General features: G+C 36.5%; 1 protein-coding gene across 2 annotated transcripts in view; it reads left to right on the top strand.

The window, feature by feature from the left end:
* The window catches only part of CRISPLD1 (cysteine rich secretory protein LCCL domain containing 1), a 45,197-nt gene extending 31,107 nt beyond the window's left edge, over positions 1 to 14,090 (top strand). The window contains exons 9-14 of one of the 2 annotated variants that reach the window (XM_040995533.1): positions 171 to 301; positions 2,141 to 2,184; positions 2,286 to 2,358; positions 7,321 to 7,396; positions 10,171 to 10,301; positions 13,010 to 14,090. In XM_040995533.1, the coding sequence (XP_040851467.1) occupies positions 171 to 301; positions 2,141 to 2,184; positions 2,286 to 2,358; positions 7,321 to 7,396; positions 10,171 to 10,301; positions 13,010 to 13,061 (507 nt within the window). In that variant the 3' untranslated portion in view covers positions 13,062 to 14,090. The remainder of the gene's footprint in view (positions 1 to 170; positions 302 to 2,140; positions 2,185 to 2,285; positions 2,359 to 7,320; positions 7,397 to 10,170; positions 10,302 to 13,009) is intronic. The other variant, XM_040995544.1, reaches the window with a different exon arrangement.
* Positions 14,091 to 21,658: the final 7,568 nt, after the last annotated feature.

The raw sequence follows: 21,658 nt of genomic DNA, 5'->3' as shown, positions 1-21,658 counted from the left end.
GGGAGAGCTGTCCTTCCATACCAGATTTCACTTTGTAGTGTGAAAAGTCACTCCTATGTGTACTTCTTTTGCTCAGAAATGTTTACTTAAAGTAATATAAGTAGTAAATATTTGTGTCTTCTTTAGAGTGTTAATGTTATGATATCCTTTTAACTTCTTTTATCCCCAAGCAATCCAGCATCTGTAGAGCTGCAATTCATTATGGTATAATAGACAATGATGGTGGTTGGGTGGATGTCACTAGACAAGGAAGAAAACATTATTTCATCAAGTCCAATAGAAACGGTGTTCAGACAATTGGGTAAGTGCCCAAATGACCTTTTGACTATCTGATGTTAACGTGCAACAATGAACTAACATAATCTTCTTCAGCAAAGGGCACGCCAATTTTATTTATGAAAAGTTGATAATTTTCAAGATTCAATGTAGTGTTTTTTTTTCAGTTTTAATATAAAATGCTCTGTAAAAGATCAATTTGCATATTTCCCTTCCATGTTTAGAGAAAATTGCTTATTTCACACAGTTGTAATTTTATTAATAAGTTAATAGGAACAGATCCGTTGAAAAATTCTCTAAATATATAATTAATGTCATCATCCACCAATTTAGATGTTATTTAATACAACATAAAAAGCATTGATTCACTTTTAAATATATTTTTTAAGATTTATTGTACTGATGCACAAAGAGTTACAGACAGAGGAGAGACACAGTGGCTGGAGTTAGACTGGTCAAAACCATGAGCAAGCAGTTCTTTCATGTCTGCCATGTGAGTTCAGGGACCTAGGAACTTGGGCCGTCCTTTACTGCTCTTCTCAGGCTGTGAACAAGAAGGAAGTTGGATTGGTAGTACAGTGTCCAGGACTCAAACCAGAGCCCATATGGTATGCCCACACTGCAGGCAGAGGCTTAGCTTGTTTCACCAGCATGCTGACCCAAAAAATATTTCTTACATTAAGCACAGTAATTTTCCAAGCCTTTTTCCAAAGCATTGCATTTTTAAATTTGTGGGGAAAATTGGAGTTAAAAGATTATGTGAAGATTCCCTGAGCTTTTTAAAAGGATGTTTATTTATTTAATAGAATGATAGAGAGCTTTCATTCCCTAATTGACACCACAGATGTTGCAATAGCAAGGGAAGAACGGGGCCAGAGCCAAGACACAGCAACTCCACCTGCAGAAACAAGAAGGGCTGTCATCTACTAACAGGAAGCTGAATCAGAAGCAGAGGAGTTATTATAGGTGCTGTGACATGGTGTGCAGTTACCACCAGCAGTGGTTTATTCTGATGTCCCACACCCCATCTGTGGGCTTTAGGAAGGTCCCTCTTATGCAATAGGAAATAGAATGTGGACTTTTGAAATACTTAGTAATTTGCTTTTTCTTCTAAGTCCATATACCAAGTGTCTTTCACAAGGGTACCATTTAAGAAAAAATTATGCATTGTATGAAACTTAACTGAAAAATTAAGCTAGTATTCATAATTATTAAAAAAGAATTTATACACTATTTGAAATGTAATGGTATCCTGCATATACAGTTTATGTAAAAAGTTGATATGTGGTTTTAGGAATTAGCAGTAACTATCTTTAGTAAAGCATGCTTATAGTAATATTTATTGGTTAACTTATTCACCAAACATTTACTAATTTCTTTAATAAATAAAAAATTAATTATCTTTAGTAAGTCTACTCATGAATACACATTGAAGAACATTTCTTTTAATATTTACTGTTTTTATCTAAATTTAACTTTTTCTTATATTAAATATAGTGAAATTTTTTTGCAATGTGGAATGCATTGAATTTAATAGGTTCTTTTTTATGTAAAAGATGCAGCATTTTAGCTATATGGAGATGAGGGATTAGTGTTTGAGAATTAATTTTGATAGGAAATAAATATACAGACATAATACATATTGACAATGAAAAGGTGCCTATCTCTAATGGTAGGAGTGATATTAATTTTTATATACATAAATATATCAATTTAGTGTAATATACTTGTGTATTCTTGTATCAATACTTATTTACCTATTTTAATATAGATGTCAAAAAATTTTTTCATAGACAAATAGTAAGAATTGTAATAATAATGATTTTATGCAAAAACTTTTCAGAATTTATCTTTTTATTTTCAGCAAATACCAGTCAGCTAATTCCTTCACGGTTTCTAAAGTAACAGGTTAGCACATTTTTTTTCATTTATTTTTTTACTGCTGTATAGTATGCTTTTGCTTCTAATGGGCTGATTTGTTGCTGTTGCTTTGTGTTTTAATTCTGCAGTTCAAGCTGTGACTTGTGAAACAACTGTAGAACAGCTATGTCCATTTCATAAGCCTGCCTCACATTGTCCAAGGTAAAGTTTTCCACATTTTCTCATTAAAAATAATAATGATAGGGCCCAGTGCAGCAGCCTACAAGCCAGTCTCCTTGCTTTTGGCACACTGGAATCCTATATGAGTGCCATTTCTAATTCTGGCAGCCCTGTTTTCCATTCAGCTCCCTGCTGTAGCATGGGAAAGCAGTAGAGGACTACCTGGGGCCTTGGGACCCTGCGCCTGTGTGGGAGACCCTGAAGAAGCTCCTGGCTCCTGGCTTCGGATTGGTGTAGCTCTGGTGGCTGCAGCTGCTTGGGGACTGAACCATTGCATGGAGGATCTTTCTCTCTGTCTCTCCTCCTCTCTGTGTATCTGACTTTCTAATAAAAATGTAAATAAATAAGTCAAAATGATAATAATAGTGAAAGTCACTCGACGGAGCTTTGCATCTGAGATAACTGTTTTTACCTGAAATTCTGTTCTCTCCTAAAGTTTTGTTTCTCTTGAACTGCTTAAACAGGTGGAACAATGAGACATTACAAAGCATGTGTGTTCCAGGCCCTCTTGATGTAATTTCCCCAAATGCACAAGTTGTTTTCGCTGTTCCACAGTAAAACAGGACTTGTGCATATAATTTGTGTATGCATAAGAATTCTGTATTGGTCCTTTTGAGGTGTTTTGACGCAGTGCCACAATCTGTGTAGTATGAACCAAATGCACTCACTTTGGACAGCTGGAGAGATTGGGAAGTCCATTACGAGAGTGCCAGCTGATATTGTTGTTGGTGAGGGCACTGTTCTAGGCTTGCAGGTGGCCACCTTCTCTGGCCTCACGTGGTACGTGGAGGTTGTGTTCACTCCTTTGTGTGTCTGCTGAGGATGCTAATCCAATTGGATAAGGGCCCTGCTCTTAGGGTCTTGTTTAACCTTAATTACACTGAACATTTTGTCTCAGTTACATTGAGACAGTGAGACTGCAAAAACTAAAAGGATATAACTCATATATTTTTTAACATTGTTATCCAATTTTTAAGTTGGACTGATTTAGTTTCCGTTAGAAGCCAAAAAAAAAAAAAAAAAGAACATCTCTGCCTTTGTTTTTGTGTACTCTTTTCTGAAGGTGTAGTAGAGTTTATAAAATAATGAAAATGTTTCATTTAGCTTGGTCAAGCAAAGATGATAGTTGTTACTAGTATTATGGTTACAGTCATAAAGAGCATATACAGAAAGTGAAATACATCTCTTTTTAAAGATTTATTTATCTGTTTGAAAAACAGAGTGACAGATCTTCCATCTGCTGATTCATTTCCCAAATTCTGCTAGGAGCTAGGCTAAACCCAAGCCAGGAACTTCATCTGGGTCTCCCACGTGGGTGGCAGGAAACCAGGGCCTTGGGCTGTCATCCACTGCTGCTCCCAGGTGCATCATCTGTGAGCTGGATCGGAAGGCTGGGGCTGATGACGCAGTGATGTGGGATGAGGGATGTTCCCGTGGCAGCTTCACCAGCTGTGCCACAAAGCCGGCCTCTCAACTGTGTCTCTAGAGAACCAGCCTTCCTTCTATTCAAGCTACTTCCAAAAATCAGTAATGCGATTTAAAGATATAATTGTAGTTTGGCACACTGTATTTGCTGAAAAAAAAAAAAAGAAGAAAAAAGAAAAGGAAAAAAGTAAAGAGCTTAATTTTTATGCCAAAATTTGCTTTCTTTGGAAAAGCTTCGTTACTCAACCTTTTAAGTCTGTTTTCATGTTTTGACTTAAAGAATGAGATTAGTTGCTCACGAGACAATGGTAGCTGATATAAGTGTAGGTTCTTCATTTTCTGTTCAGGGATGAATCGGGACTTTCCAATTAGAGATGTGACATAAAACATCCGTTCTTTTATGTGAATATCTTCCTTTTTAATTTTTTTTTCTGTTTCTACTCTTATGGGGGAATATTGTGATGTTTTGGGTTTGCTAGCTTGGTGAGTGCTGATATAAGAATTTTAAAAATCTTTCATCTTATTTGTTTAGTGAAATCAACACATTTCAGATTTTAGGATAATACGAAGGTCTTTTAACTGTGTGAAATGCATGATAGACTTGTTACCATTTAACCCAGATATTAGAACTTAACTGATCATGTTGCCGTAAGGCTCAAAGATCTGATTAGATTATGGCTCCTTTTGTAGTGTTGAAGTATTTTTCTTAGATTTAGATACCCTTACACTCACAGATTCTGTATTTATTGGAAGAAACAGATTGCTAGGTGAAATTGACATATTATAGTGTTATGATATGGGAAAATGCAAGAATTTTTCTATTATACATTATACAAGTATAGGGGAACTTATGAAAAGAATCAACTTAAAAGGTATTTTGTTATAAAAATTTCAAAATTCATACTTAGTTATTTTTTAGTACACATTCTCTGTGAACTGTTTTGAAGATGCCATATTATTCCAGACCCTATATGAGCTGCAGGATTAGGGTTATGAGTATCAAATAAAAAGAACATTTTCTGGAATACTCTACCATAAAGTTTCAATCCAATAAGTGCTCTGTAATGGTAATTTTATGTCATTGTTTCAGTATTGTTCCAGAAGGGTAGAGATCATTCAAATAAAATTGAAACAAATTTCCTATTGCTTTTTTTAAAAAAAATATTTATTTGTTAGTAGATTTCTTTATTAAAAGGCAAAGTAACACAGAGAGGGATAAACAGAGAGAGAGAAAGAGAGAGATGTATCAGCTGATTCATTCCTCATCTGGCTGCAGCAGCCAGGTTTGGGCCATGCCAAAACTAGGGGCCGAGAATTTCATCCTGGTCTCCTATGTGGGCTGTGCCAGCACAAGGAAAGAGACCACACATGTACAGCTGCTTTCCCTGCACGTTAGCAGTAGCTGGCTTGGAGGGAGAATGGCCAGGAGTCCTATCTGTGCCTGTCTAGGAGTCTTAGACCGTGTTCTTACCTCCTCCTGGCTTCTTGCCTGGCCCACCTCCATCTGGTGGCAGGCATTTGGGAAATGAAACAATAATGCAAGATTTCTGTCTCTGCTTTCAAAACAAGACTTTAAAAATATGGGCGCCAGTGCTGTGTTGTAGTGAGTAAACACATCACCTGCAGTACCAATGTCCCATTTGAGTGCTAGTTGAAGTCCCAACTACTCCTCTTCTTATCCAGGCTTTCACTAATGATCTGGAGAAGGGTTGGAACATGGCCAATTTACTCGGACTCCTGTACCGCTATAGGACAACCAGATGACAGCCTTAGTTTTTATTGGCCTACCCCGTTTAGAAAGTGAACCAATGCCTGGCAATTCTCTCTCTCTCTCTCTCTCTCTCTCTCTCTCTGTCTGCGTCTTTCTCTCTGTCCTGCCCTCAACATTGTAACATTGCCCATCTCTTGTAACTCTGCCTTCCAAATAAACAAACAAATCTATACTATGTATAAAACAAAAATTCAGATGATTTGATAAAACAATATGAATGTGATCAAACAAAAGGAGTCTCCCAGGTTTTTATTTATTTTTTTTAAATTAACATGAGACTAAACTTGAACAGCTGATGTTGCCATTTTATAAACCAAGAACTAAATAGGAACAGGTGGAGTTTTCACAACATGATCATAGTTAGAGCAGTGGCTTTACAACCATAGGGTACACACAGTTGATGCCCAGCAATTCTTGAACATGGTGAGATAATTTTCCAGTCACTTTGAAAACATTTCCAACTATGCCATGATGCTCTTTCCCAGTTAATTATTTTAAATGCCACTTAAAAGTTTTTTGAATTATTAGAATGGATTTTTAATGTCATGTGACTGATTTATTACTGGAAATTGGGATCTACATCTAAATAAAAAGATTTGAGGAATTCCTTTTAAATCACTTCAGCCAGTCAGATATGAATAAAGCAATAGGCCACCTGGAGAAAGAGCATGCCATGTGAAGTACACATCATGCTTGTCTGGGGAATTACCATTTGGCCAGTATGACTGGAGCAGGGGTTGTGGAAGTACCAGGGGAATAGGAGATAAAACGATGAGGTAATGGAGATACAGGATGGGCAGACCAGACTGGCCATTCTAAAGATCTGGTCACTTATTCTGAATGTAATGGATGGCCAGCAGAGCACTTGCAGTGGATGAGTGGCATGATTAGGTTTACAAAATAGAAAAAGGAAGGCCAGATTGGAAGCAAGCAGGTCATGATGAAGCCTATTCGAGTAAGTTAAACAGCACATAATAAAACCAGACTTACTGTGATTGAAGTGCTTAGAGCTCTTCTGATCTTGGGTATGTTTTAAGGTATAACTGATATATGAAAGGCTGATGGGTTAATGTAAGATGTGAGATAGAAATCAAAGGTCTAATGAAGATTTCAACTTACAGAAATACCAGATTTGGGAACTTGAGGCTGAAAATCTGTTTTGATATCAAGTGAGTGTGAGATATTTGCTAGCTCCAAGTGGAGATATTGAGGAAGCAATGGGATATACAGATTTAGGATTAAGAGTAGTCCGAAAATGTGACATAAATCTGGATTTCAATAGTTTGTAGATGATGTTATAAGACCAGAAATTCAGATGAGATCTCAGTGAGTGCGGAAAAGGAAAACCATTAGATACCATGAAGTTACAGTGATTCCGACTTTCTACATTACCCAGTTTCTAAATTCTAAAGTGCCACCTTCTCAGATGCATACAGTGAATATTTTCTGATGCTTCTTTCCTAAATTTTCAAATTGGAAGATGTTCTCACTAAAATAAAACAAAATTTAATAAATCTAGTTTTTGTATCAAAAGCTGCAGAGAGATATAAAGTGAACAGAAGTAATTGTGTCTATTTGTTTGGCTAGTTCTCTGTCTTATTTCAGAATAAAGAAGGTTTAGAATTTTGCATTTACATATATGTAAATATATGTACATATATGTGTGAGTGTGTGTGTCAGTGGTTTACTAATGAGAAACACTGAAGAAACCAGCCTGCTTAACATAGAAATGTATGTTTGTTTTTCAGAGTATACTGTCCTCGTAATTGTATGCAAGCCAATCCACATTATGCTCGTGTAATTGGGACTCGAGTTTATTCTGATGTAAGTATTCTACTTATACAACCTACAGTGTTTAGGATACATAAAAACATGTAATACCAGTAAGGAACATCATTTCTGCAGAGCCATATGATGTTGACAAAATTTTATGTGGCCCTGCCAAGCCAACCACAGGCAGGATTCAAAATTCAGTTCTTTTGTAGCAGGTTAATTTTTAAGGTGATGATTTTGTGTGCCCCACAAAAAATGCTACTGATATCCAAGTGACTGTTGGCAGAAAAAGGCTTCTTAGCCCTGACTCATACACATATTTAAGAGTATCTGTATGCTTTGAAATGCAGAATGAGGGAATAGTTTCTGTAATAATACATGTATTCTCAAGAGAGATACTATCACAGAAAATATGCAAATATGAGTGCACAATGATTTGATTATCTCCCTGTCTACCTCATATGTTATATCACATACTAAACAAATAGTCTGACATTAATCTTGAGAAGGAAGATGCATTTTTCTTCCTTTTGGTTCTTGCAAATTTGAATTGTAAACTGGACAAATTAAGCAATTGTCTAATGTATAAATAATATCCTTGCTGCCCAAAGGACACTGAAAATTTGGTATAGAATTAAGAGCAGATGATATCTTGAAATACACACAAAAGGGGTATAGTTGAGAGTGAGGTAAAGCATGACCTTTGTGTGGTTGGACCAGAAATACCCACTGTGATGGCTTCAGTATGGGTGAATGCCTTTTGGGCCAGGATGGAGTGTTCTTTGGAAAAGAGCATTTTGGAGCACATTATGGATTGGGTGAATGGTGCATATGAACACATGGAGCACAGTTGTGCTACCCTCCAGTAAGCCATGGATTTGCTTGTCTCTGACCTGAAGAGAACTTTAGCTGAAAGAGGCTGCAGCCACTTGGAAGTGACCAATAGAAGAATCCTATTCTGGAAACAGTTTTACAGAAAGTCTGAAAGTACATGCTGATTGGTTTAGGTTTATGTAAGCCAGAGAATTAAAAATCAAGAAAATACCTCCTAAATGTACATTGTCAATAGAATACTATGAGGATTTAGTTTGCGTGATGACACCTGGAATAAGTATATCACTATCTTATGTTTTTGATGAATATATTTACTCCTAAGTATTTTTTTTAGATTTAAAAAATGCATTTTAATTTTATTTTATTAGGTTATTTTTCAATGCCATTTCATTTTTAAAGTTATTTGTAAATTCTCTCTTAAGCTCCAGGTTCATTCCCAGCCACATTTTCAGGTAGCTGGATTGTAAGTGTGTTGCCTATGAGCTTAATTTCTGTGTTCATTAAAAGTTCCTTTTTTCACAGATCAATTCTTTCTTTTCATGCTGTATTAGTTCTTAGAGTGTGGTATGAAAAGAAAATGTCTTTTGACCTCTAAACTCAAACATGAATGCCTACCGACTGCATAGTTGTAGGTGAAAACAATGGTCTCAAAACATATTTAGTGGTTGGGTTTAGTGAATGTTATATCTATGCACTTTTGTTGCCTCAGGAAAAAAAATGCTGATAGCACACTTTATACAGAACCAGGCTAAATACTGAAGTGCGCATAGAATTGTTTTAACACCATCTGTTTTTAACCCTATCAAATAGAAGCATTAACTCAGTGTGGGTCTCATAGCAGAGAATAAAATGCCTCTTCCTCAGAATATGGATGTGAGATTTTCATTCTGTGGTATTTTGTGATACTGCAAAAGCATGCGAAGGATTAAGCAGCGTGGCTTTAAGGCTTTCTGAGCTAATAAATACTGACTGAGGCCTCAGAGTTCAGAGCACAGGAATAAAGCAAGGTCATATAAGAGACACAGACTAATGTGAAGTTAGAAAAGCGTATTAGTTCACCCACGTGTGCATGGAGCGAAGAAAGTTGCACACCACTGGGATTTGGGCAGACTCAGGGATAGCAGGTGGACTGCTCTACCTGAAGCAGTTCAACTAGTTCCTGTTATGAGACTTCCTCGGGTTACTCTCAGCTATTAATTGTTTAGATGAAAGAAAATGTGGAAATCTAGAGAAGATGTATTGGGCCAAAAAAAATGATTTGGTAATTTGAAAAATCTGAAAGTACTGGACCTGAAACAATAACTTTCTTCACCACAGAAACCCTATTCAATACAGATTATATAACTGGTACAGTATAAACAGAACATTTTAACACTTCATGTCAGGACATTCATACCAGGGTGATAGGCACTGCATTTTTTTTTGAGTCAGCCATTAGAATGACTTTGTTTTCCTTGAGGTTATTCTCTAAGGCAGAATTTCTCTACATAGATTATAGTATTTAATCAGAAAAGACTCATTTCAAGTATTCCTGTGTTCTGGAAAAGGAACCATAAACATATACAGAATTATAGCTTGGTTGCATATAAGCCAAGAATGGATGTCTGTAAAACTGTGAACAGTTTGTAGAGTGACCCCAGCAAAAACTAGTAAAAACTGACATGTAAGAATGGCAAAATAGTTCTATTAGAGAGAAAAGAAGCAGGCAAACTTTGTCTCGCTTTGCTGGACAGTTGAACTGGACCAGCATTTTCAGATTAAATGGTAGAGAGATCTTCCCATGGCAGCCACCCTGAAGGTCTGCCTTCAGATGTACTGAAAGTTAACTGTGCCTTATGATTTTTGAAATGTTTCTTAATGCACAGAACGTCATTATGAGGTTGCCTCTTTCTATATAGAGCTAGAGTTCCCTGTCATCAGGCCAGTAAAAGTAGAATTGGCTGCTCCACAGGAATTTCCTAACCATGAGATTTTTGTTCTTGCTTCCTCAGCTGTCTAGTATCTGCAGAGCAGCAGTGCATGCTGGAGTGGTTCGAAATCACGGTGGCTATGTTGATGTGATGCCTGTGGACAAAAGAAAGACTTACGTTGCTTCCTTTCAGAATGGAATCTTCTCCGAAAGGTAAAAACAGACCAACATATGCACACAAACTGTTTTCATCTTTGGGATTGCTTTGCAGTGGACCACTTTAGAGTGGTCTGAAGAAAAGTGGCCGAGCCAGTGGTTGTTCCCTTGTGTCACAACTGGTCCTGCGGGAATGGCAGAAGCTGCAGTACCAGAGGTGCCTGTCGCCTACAGGCTTTGAAAAATCAGCATGAAAATCGGATTGCAAGTCAGAAATGCTCTTTTGTTAATTGATCTTATAATTAGGAAAGTTCTGTCATCCTCTTTGGATTTCACAGATTAGTTTTTATACTGTTTCTGGGTGATCAAGGCACAGAATTATTTATCTAATCCAGTTTTCTAACAAAGTATTTGACCAAAACAGTAAGTCTGATTTTCTCCAGGACCAAATTTTACTTTTGATTGGCAATTGGATACCTAGAATGAGATAAATGAACTCTTTTAGGTTATATCATGTTATTAATTTTGCTAGTATACATATTTTAATTATATAGGAAAATGTATGGGTCTTTCCTTGTGAATATTATAAATAATTATAAATTATTAAGACATTAGGAGAAATGAACCTACAATGAAAGTATTTATCAAATCATTAGTACATAGGGAAGTAATACGAATTACATTTGTTTGTGAAAATAGAGAAAACCCTTAACTTTTAGATTCTATGGATTCCTGAAAGTTGCCCATAGAGAATTCAGATGCTCAGTGGTTTTTGTACAGCAGGGATGAAGAACCATTTTTTTCTGCCAATGGCTGCTGGGATATTTATCACATCATTTGTTGGCCATACAGAAATATTATTTGAGAACTCTTGTGCTATCAATTTATTGGATTTCAAGTCTCACCTGTGATTGACTTGGCAGGGCCAGAACAAATGATTTTTCATAGAAATGATCCATGTACTGAACGTACTTGCACAGTATGCTCTACAGTATGCCAAAGGATGTGCCTTGCTGGGTTTTGAGATTGCCTTCTCTGAGCCATATACTGTCGTCTCATAGAAGGATAGATGTGTGTTGAGTCTGTTTTCACGGACATTTCTGCAACCTAGCTTGTGATCTACTTTGGCAAATAATGATCTATTCATGGAGTCTTGAATTGTAGAGTGCAGTCTCCAATTTTATAAATTGGGTGATACAGTTCCACTTACCTGACATACTTCTTATATTTATTTTAGGAGTATAAAATGATAGATGACAGTTTAGCAAAACTAGGAATTATCTTGAGAATCAACTGTGAGAATATTCTAGAAGGTTGATGACACTGGATTCTTTTTTATGTTAGTTCCACCAGCAACCCTATCATGTTGATTATGTGAATTCTAATTTTATATGTATGTTAACCAAGGCTCATATTGATTCAAAATACCCAACAGACTTGTAAATTGCAGAGCTCAGACTCAGCATTCAGTCTTTCGGCCCAGGAATATACATTTTTTTTCCAGGATATCAATGTATATAAACAATAAACTCACTGAAAGTATCTACTTCCAAAACACTGAATCTTTTCTTACTCTACATTTCTCTCCTTTTTTCTTATACATAAATAAACATATTAAAGGAATTACACACTTAGTACTTACTGCACTGATTGGTGTCCTTATCATTTTAACTCTCAGACATTTAAAGAATACATACCCTGATTAATATCACCAAGTAAAATATAAATAATTCACTAAAGAATAAAATTTATGATTCTGGGCTACTTTTAGTGTCTGTTTTTAAAAGTACCTGCCTACTGGGCTTAGCATTTACTGCAGCAATAAAGACCATTTGGGGCACCCGGATTCAAGTCCTATTCTTGCTTCTTTTTTGATTTATCTGTTTATTCTTTTTTTTGTTTTTACTTTTAAGATAATGTTTTTAATTTGTGTTGCAGTCACAGGGTTAGTGTTTCACTAACTAAAGGGCCTAACAAATAAAAAGACTGTAGGTCAGCAGGAATATAGGCAAGGACTTTAAACAGTGATCACATGAAAAGATGGTAGTGTCACTCATAAGCAGTAAATTTTGAGACAATAACAGATCAACAACAATAACAGATAATTCAGGCTATAGTAGTAATTTTTATAAGTACTTATGAAATAAAATTAAGTAGTATGTGATTTTATATTTGAGTATTTTGGTATTTGAGGGAAACAAATCTTTGGTTGCTTTAAAGTTAACCATTAATTCTTCATACATTTTTCTTAAAACTGTGGATGTTAAGAATATTAATCTGTACATTGTCAATATAATTTTAACTTTGTTGTACTTAGGAAGTGATCATAAGCAGGTACTCTAGAATACTGCTTAAGTGTGGAAGACTATCAAGCAACTATCAACCATGCAAAATAGTTGTAAATCTTGTCTTAATACACTCCCATAAAGTGAAGTAATAGCTGTCTAACTCTGCTTTACTACAAAGGCAGAAGTTACCATATGAAAGCATGACCTAGAGTCTGTGAAGTTCTATAGAAGATAATTCCATTAGCCTTTAACATCTTTAAGTTCTCTTTAATAAATCTTAGTTCAGCTTGCAACTAGTATTAAAGAATCTTTTTATCCTGAGTCAAGTTTTCAATAACTATAAATTATAACAGCCTGAGCAAGTTGGCCATCTGGATTCATGAAGCTGCCTTTTTGGCTGCTAGAAGAAAGCCTGATTTATTAGAAGGATTATATGTGAAAATGACATCAATATGTTTTTGTGTGCTTCTTTTTCAGTTTACAGAACCCTCCAGGAGGAAAAGCATTCCGAGTGTTTGCTGTTGTGTGAAACAACATGTGGAAGGGATTGCGGAGACTATTCCAAATGTCATATAGCTGAAATCTGTATAAAACTGTAACATTATTGTACAGAAGAAATCAATTATTTTTAGCCCAAAATAGTGCCAAATGCATATAAATCTTGTTAGACAAAGTCTATAAAATAATACATGGGACTTATGCTTTGGAAAAAGTAAAGAATATGTAATGGTTTCAGAAATCCTGTGTTGAATATTGCTATATTTTCTTAGCAGTTGTTTCTACAGTTAATTACCTGTTCTTGATTGTTCCACATTTCATTATATGGTGCTTTGTACATGCCACTAATAAAATGAGTCTAATATTGAATGTGAATGGTCCTCAGAAAAATCGTCTGGTACAATAAAATAATCAAGTGTAAAACTGAAATTAATCTTAGCATATTTTCTCCCATCCAATCATATAACATTTGCTACTCTAAATAATCTCAAATTCTTTTCCTCTTAATATCCTATACAACTTTTTTCTTATGTTAGATTTAGGTATAGAGGATATTAAATTCTGATATTGTACTTGTTATTGTGTATATGTTAATCATTTAATATCCCATGAATCTGTTAAAGTGTTTAATTTTGGGGAGGGGGTGAACTTATTACTAAGTGGGGTAAGTCAGATTAGTAGTGTAGCAACAATTCTAGTAATCATATAGTGAATATAATGTTAAAATGGGCACGGAGAGCTTTCTATGTATTGTTGAAATTCTTTTGTATCCTGGCAAATACTCCTGCAGGCCAGGAAGTATAGTAGCAGAAAGTTAAACAAAGGTGAACTAATGTATTGCATTTCCATTGCCACTGATTTTCTTAACGGTGAGCTGTCATGTGTAAATGCTGCCAGATCATGGTGCCTATCATAGTGATATATTTGTTTCTATGAAAAATGTATCATGCTTTGAGAGTTAAAAGAAAAACCCTGTAAAGTGTTACTTTTGGTAATTATTTTTTTCTTGCTGGTGAATTTACACATTACCTGTAAACATTAAAAGTAAACATGTTTCAAATTATTTTTGGTTCCCTTTGCATGCTCATTTTGATCTAGACATAATTCTAGCAGAAAGCAAATTATTGTGGAAATCTTTATTTTGTTTATTAAATAACATACCTAACACCAGATTGTACAAAATCAACCTAATTATGTGTGTGTAAACATGGAATTTTGTATTTAATAGCATTCTAGCAAGGGAAATTTTGAATAAAATGAGGGAAAGTAATTAATAAGGCAAAAATGAATGAATCTGAAAGACACAAAGTGATTATAAAAGGAGGATAGACAAAATAGTAGAAATATTTCGAGGAAGAGCTTAGGTGCTGATATGAGATAAAATGCATGTAAAACCCAGAGAAAGAGAGCAGAATTGAATTGAATTACCTCACCTCTAAAATGGGACATGTAATATCTCATAGTACTTACTGTGAAAGTCAAGACACATTTTGCATTATATATTTTTAGAAACATTATATAATATCACCCACCATTGTTAATTTTTGGTATTCTAATCATCAGTGTTGCTATTATTTACCTCATGGAATCCAAGTATTTCCTCTGCTATGGTATTGCTTCTCAGTGCTTAATCATATGTGGGATTCTCTAGGTACTTTTTTGCAAAAATTAAGTATAAATCCCTTTTAGTTTTACCACATCAGTGATATAATTTATTCTGTATTTTATTTAACTGAAGAATAGCCTCTGTGAGAGTGATAATACTCCTGTCATCTTTCTACTGATGATCTTCTCTGTGATTTTTACATTCTTATATGGGTCAGTACTGTTTTTTCCTGATACAGCTGAATGTTACACCTAGTGGAAAGTAATCACTAAGATAAAATGGTATAGTTAATGGAAATAGCTTACTGATAAGCATTCTATATGTAGTTTTCAGAGCAATGCTTATAGCTTTTAAAGTTATCCAGGTAGTTTAAAAATTATTTTAATGACCATATATTGTTAAGAATAATCTCTTTCCCTGAGTTTTGGATTTTCCTGCTTTCTTTGATTGCCTGTTTGAGAATTAGTGGAATCCTCTATCTCTACGGCAAAGGCACTCTGTTCCACAGTTGTGGTTCTCATGGACCAGTGGGGCAGACTGGGAGCCCCTCTGAGTCTTGGCTGGAATTTTGCCTCTGCTGATTTGGGCTCAGAACTGAGCAGGAACAAAGCTGCTCTCCAGTTCCCAGTGGGTTTGTAATCAGAATGAGATTATGCTTCACAGACACCATCCGTTCCGCTGTGTTGTTCCAAAGAGCCACACACCGGAAGCCTTTGTGGATCCACATTTAAGAATGTCTTCTAGAGGGAACCCAGTTCAGCTGTACTTCAGGGGTGACTGTGGGAAGAGTGACGTGCAGCTGGGTACTATGGATCCCCACTTGGTCCATAGTGCTGCAGAAGAACCGTAATAGGAGGGGTCTCTATTGCATCGGTCCTAAGGAATGGCCCAGAGGATACTTTCTGGTACCCAGTCCCCCTGGTAAAAACAATTTACACTAACAATCATAAGAACTAGGTGATGGATGTTAAGAGATTTCATAATTTTGTTTAAAGACTAAAACCCAAATTTTTCTGAAAGCTAAATGAAAATTATTTTCTCATTTTAAAAAGCCAATTGTGCAAGAATATTTCTGAAAGTTCATGCAAAATGAAATTAAAAGTACACTTTTGTGGTGCAAAAATGTTTTAAAATTGTGTACATGAGGGAGCTTTTAGGAAATTAGAGGAGAATGAATTATGAACAAAGCATGCTTGGATTTCAAATTTATGCTGTGCCAAAATGATATCTTTTTTAAAAAGGTTTTTAATTTATTTATTGAAAGAGTTATAGAGAAATTGTAGTCGTAGAGAAATTAATTTTTCAGTGACCACAAGAAGCATTTTCTAGGTAAATTGTTAACTACGGCTATGATTAGCCTGATGAAAATGAGAGCACCTACATAACATTGTGTCTGATAAGTTCCAATTGTAAAAGAAACGTGCAAAAGATATATTAAAAATCAAAAACAAGGTTTCAAAGGCAATATTTGGCTTAAAGTGTTTTTAGAAATGATAAATCTAGAAGCTGGTATTGAGAAACAGTGAGTTAAACCACACTTGTGTCATTGATATCTCATACTGTAGTGCTGGTTCAAATCGCAAAAAACCTGTGAAAGCAGCAGCAGAAGGCCCACGTCCTTGAGCTCTGCCACCCATGTGGGAGACCAGGACAGAGTTCCTGACCTCTTATTTTGACTTGGCCCATATCTGGTTGCCTCAGCCATCTGGGGAATGAACTAGCGTATGGAAGATTATCTACCCAAACACATCCCCATTGTTATGCATTTAATGAAATACATCTAAATGAAAAAGAAGCATGAGCTGAAATTGGGGGCTGGTACCAGTCAGGCTTCAACAGCCACTGGCGAATACCGAGGTGAGGTAGACCATGCCAGACTGGGCCGCAGCACCAAACCAGCACATGTCAGACCCAAGTGGCGAGAGGTAAACCTGGTATTTGGGGGTAAAAGGGTTCCCCTGCTGGAACACCGCTCCCGCTATCAAGCGTAAGACTGGGATGGGAGCAGATCAGCCCAGGCAGGGCTACAGTGCTTGTTGGCCTCATGTAAGCTGGATTGGGGGGAAGCCAAGCTAGGTTGACTATTTTTTGTTGTTATTGTTGTTTGTTTGTTTGTTTTAAGATTAATTTATTTTATTGGAAAGGCAGATGTACGGAGAAGAGGAGAGACAGAGAGGAAGATTTTCTGTCCGAAGATTCACTCCCCAAGTGGCCACAATGGCCGGTACTGTGCTGATCCAAAGCCAGCAGCCAGGAGCCAGGAGCCAGGAACTTCTTTCCAGGTCTCCCACGTGGGTGCAGGGTCCCAATGATTTGGTCCTTCCTTGACTGCTCTCCCAGGCCACAACCAGAGAGCTGGATGGGAAGTGGAGCTGCTGGGATTAGGCGCCCATATGGGATCCCAGCACATCAAGGCAAGGACTTTAACCATTACGCTGTCACACCGGGCCCAGGGTTGACTGTTTTTATTAGTGCAGGCATAAGCCAGAGTGGGTGTGGGTTGGTTGGGCTTTGCCGCAGCATCAGCTGGCAGATGCCAGCACAGATGATAAATTCTATCAAGTTAAACTGCAGAACCGCTTAGAGAGTACAAGATACAGGAATGGGAGTGGGTCCATAGGGAAACAGTGAGCATCTTTCTTGTGGGTTGCCACTCCAATTGGTGAGCATGAGAACTGGGACTGGGGCAGGCATGGCTAGACAAAGAATGTCACATGCTGGCATGTGTGTGGGCTGGATAGTGGGGCTTTTTGGGTTGAACTAGGCTTCAGTGCCCATTGACAAATTTGAGAGCTGAAGGGGATGTGGGACAGACTGGACCAGTGTGCTTTGCATATTGGCAAGCAAGGGAACCAGGACAGGGGGTAGGCCTTGTGGGGGTTATTGTGAGTCACTCCGTCTAGGTTGCAGATTCCACTAGTTTTTGTAACGGCCGCATGTGTGGTAGGCAGGATCAGGCTGAACTGCAACACCATAGGTTTGGGTAGAAGAGAGGGCTAGAGACAATTGCAATTACAATCACCAGCATGTGCGTAAACTGATTGGGGTGACAGACTGTGCCGGACTCTATACTGGCAAACGTACACAAGATTCTGATAAGAGATCACCTCAGATGAAGTTTCCTTGTGGATCCCTCCAACTGAATTGATGACTCAGAACCCCAACCATAAAGAGAATTGCGTGTTCCATGGTCTGACCATGGAGTGCAAGTGTCAGAGCTGGCCACCTCAGTGGCTTGGACAGAGCAGTAAACAGCATATCCAGGTCTGCGTGGAAGATATGATAGTACATTGGCATCTGTAGAGAATACTTGGTACCATAACAGAGGTTGGAGGAGAGAATATATTGATCAACTGCCCCAGCCAATGGCTGGCAGTGAATACTTGGGAAAATGGAGACTTTAAGGTGGACTATGTCAACTAGTAAATTCTGAGAAGATTTCATCATGATTGGAGTGGTGAGATTGGCAATAATTCAGAACTGATGAACTATCAAATCATTTTGAGCATGCCCTCAGAGCATGTCCCACATTGGGAACCCTGGAATGGCATCAGGTGGCCATCCCCCATTCCAGGTTACGGAGACAGTTGAGAGGCTGAGTGTGGCTCCTCCTCTTATCTCATCCCTTTCCACAAATACAGCATGGAAAAAAAAAGAGAGATTGTGGAAATAACGGTGTCACTCATCTTCCTGCAGCCCTTGACCCTTTGTACCCTAATCACCAATGCAAAAATCATCAAAATTGTATTTTGATAACTATAAGTTAGAGTATAAAGTTATTAAAAGAAGAATTGTTAAACTCTCTTGGATTGATTTCTAAACCTATGCTGAAACAAATGCAAAGACTTTAAAATTATTTGAGAACAGCATGGGTAAGAACAATCCATGGAAAAACATAAATATATAAATAATAGCTCTTCCTGAAGCTTTCTGCTTTACTACTTCATTCAGCTATAAAAACAAAAAAAGAATCACTACAATCTGCTATGCAGTGTGACAATAAGTTCAGATATGCTTCAAAGCAAAAGTACTCACAGGGATTTAGAGTTTATTGGGGAATAATAGTTAGATAACAACAAAAGAAAATACATGATTATTAACCATGAAGATTATATAACTGCATAACTACAAATAAAATATTTCTAGTATTTGAAAAGTGGAACTGAACTGAGATAGAAAATTAAAGGTAATTTTCTTTGAACTTGAAATTAAAGCTTAGATCTTAAGGTTGAATAGGAGTAACTATGGAGTGAAGATTCCTTTGCTTAAACAGAATGAGCAAATATCTTGCAGAAATGTAATATTGGTTCAAAGCATACCAGAAGAGAATAAAGTTGTGCCATACAGATTTTTAAAAATTAATGGGCAATTTTAAAGGCCATAAAAAAAGAATGACACCAATACTATTCATTTAATTAAATAGAAAAGAAAAATAAAATGAAAAAATATTATGCTTCTAAGAGCAAGGTAATATTGAAAATGAATGACAATTGAAATCGTGTTGATTACAGTGTAGTCTCAGTCCAGAGCCAGCACAGGAGAGTGTTACAGTTGAAGACAAAACTTTTGTTTATGATAGAGGCACACGCCAATGTAACCCAAGACTCTGCTTCCTTATTTAAGATAGCCTTTTTTGCTTCAGTTTCCAGCCCAACCCTGTTTTGGTACCCTCAGATGAGTGCAATTAATCAACATAGGCCACACACAGACAGAACGTTAAGTAAGACCTCTATTCCATATGAGAGGTGGACATAAAGAGATATTTGTGTTCACCAGTCCAGTTCTTTGGATGCAACTACAAACACAAAAATGTGATCATTAGACACAAGGGCAGATGAGCAAATATTGCATCTGTTAACCGACACCATAATAGAACATTTTCAGGGAGATAAAAGTGTCTCAAAAATATCACCGTTAATATCCTGAATATTCATAAAATACTAACTTAAGAAGAAACTTCACTTATCCAACAATAGGCCAATAAGTAAAAATGATCGAAAAACAAGAAAAGCACCAAGTTAAGGATAAATTATAGTAGATAAGATTCAGTCATTGAACCCCAGGAAGTGAGAATGAAGTCAGGCTTGAACATAAGAATGTAGACTAACAGAATTTCAATAGTTGCAGAACAATTTTCCTTTTAGAAACAAAATGAATCTATGTTTAAAAATACACGACAACATTAGATAATCTGAATAATCATGTAAAATTAGGCAAAAATACGATAGAACACAAAATTTCTAGTGAGAAAGCTTGTATTCCTATGCCAGCTTTGCCTTTTTCTGGCTGAATGATGCTCAAAGTTTTGTTATATTTCTCGCAGAGGTGGTTGGCTCATTTGGAACAGTGCTATTATAAAGACCTCATAGGGTTGATATGAGAATAAATAATGCACATAGTTGAAACTGTAGCAACTTACTACATTCTAACAATACAAACTGTTTAGGTGCAAATATATTTACTTTTATATGGACACATAAATATTGAATCCTATTAAAGGCTTATGGATTTCATTTTAGATTTGTATGAACTAGATTCAATAATTTGAGTCACATTTATTGAGGGATAATTTGTATACAAAATGTAGGCATTCAACTACAATTTGGATGAGTTCTATGAATTTCTTAAGGCTGTTGTAATAAAGTAACACAGGCTGAATGCTTTAAACTGCAGGAACTGATAGTATTACAGTTCTGGAGAAGAGAAGTTTGAGATGAATATAATCACAGGACAATACTCCCTCCAGGGGTGCTAGAGAAAGGGTCATTCCATGTCTCTGGCTTAGCTTCTGATTGTGGGAAGTTTTGCGCATTTCTTGGCTTGTGGCACAAAGCCAAACTTCACATGGCATTCTCTCTTTCTGTATGTGTCTTTGTCCAAGTTTTCCATTTTAATAAGGACACCAGTCATATTAAATTAGAGGCCCACCCTATTCCAATATGACCTCATTTTAACAAATTATACCAACAATGACCTTGTTTCCAAGTGAGGGCACATTCTGAGATGCAATGTGTTAGAACTTCAATGTAAAAGATATGGGGAGCACAACTCAAATGTACTTTAAGTATTAACAAAAATGTTGGTATACAGCACCACAATAATAAAATATAAAATCTTTCTATAACCCCTGCTTCAAATTCTCTGCCATTTACTTCCAGCATATATTCAAAATGCCTTTTTAGTCCCTATTAATCAATAGTTTATAGGATTTCATGTAAATATAAAATATGTCTGGCTTATTTTGCTCAGAATGATTTTGAAATTGCTTTGTGCTTTTTTTGCATTTATCAATCATTTTATGCTTTTTTATCCTTGAGTACTATTTCATTGCTTATATGTCCATTCAAATTTCTCACCACTTTTAATGAAATCAGTTCTCATTTATTAATTAATTGTAAGATTAAAGTATCTTTGTATATTTTTAAATAGTTTAATAATTAAAAGTTAATTTTTTTTGCATATCGTAGTACAAGTCTTTATAGAAATGAAAGGGTCAAATGTTTTCTTCCAGTCTGTAGTTTAATGCTTTGGGTTTTATTTTATTTTTGATGAGATGCGAAGAGACAAGAAGAGAGTAATGGGAGGAGCGAGGGAATGATTTCATCTGCTGCTTCACTACCCAGCTGCTCGCAATGGTCAGGACTGGATACAGTAGAAACTGGGGGCCAAGAATGCAGTCAAGGTTTTCCAAGTGATCAGCAGGAAGCCAACTGTTTATCATCCCTGTTCCCCAAGGTATGCATTGGCAGGAAGCAGAGAGAGGAACCAGAGCTAAGAAGCCACTCAGGCATCCCATACATGGGGTACAAACAGTCCCTCCTGGATTTATTTTAATAAAGTCTTTTAAAGAGCATAATTTAAAATTTTGATGAAGTCAAAAGCATTTTGCTGTAATGGTTAAGATGCTGCTTGAGTTGGCGGTTTCCAATGTGAATTGGATATGGATAGCCTGGATTACAGTCATGGCTGCACTACACATTGCCTTTTCACTTATGCGCCCCCTGAGAGGTACCTGTCACGTA

This window comes from Ochotona curzoniae, unplaced genomic scaffold (genome assembly GCF_017591425.1).
Source record: "Ochotona curzoniae isolate NIBS_2020 unplaced genomic scaffold, NIBS_Ocur_1.0 contig_1071, whole genome shotgun sequence".
Lineage (NCBI taxonomy): Eukaryota > Metazoa > Chordata > Mammalia > Lagomorpha > Ochotonidae > Ochotona > Ochotona curzoniae.
The sequence above is the reverse complement of the archived record's forward strand: the minus strand, read 5'-3'. Positions and strand labels throughout refer to the sequence as shown.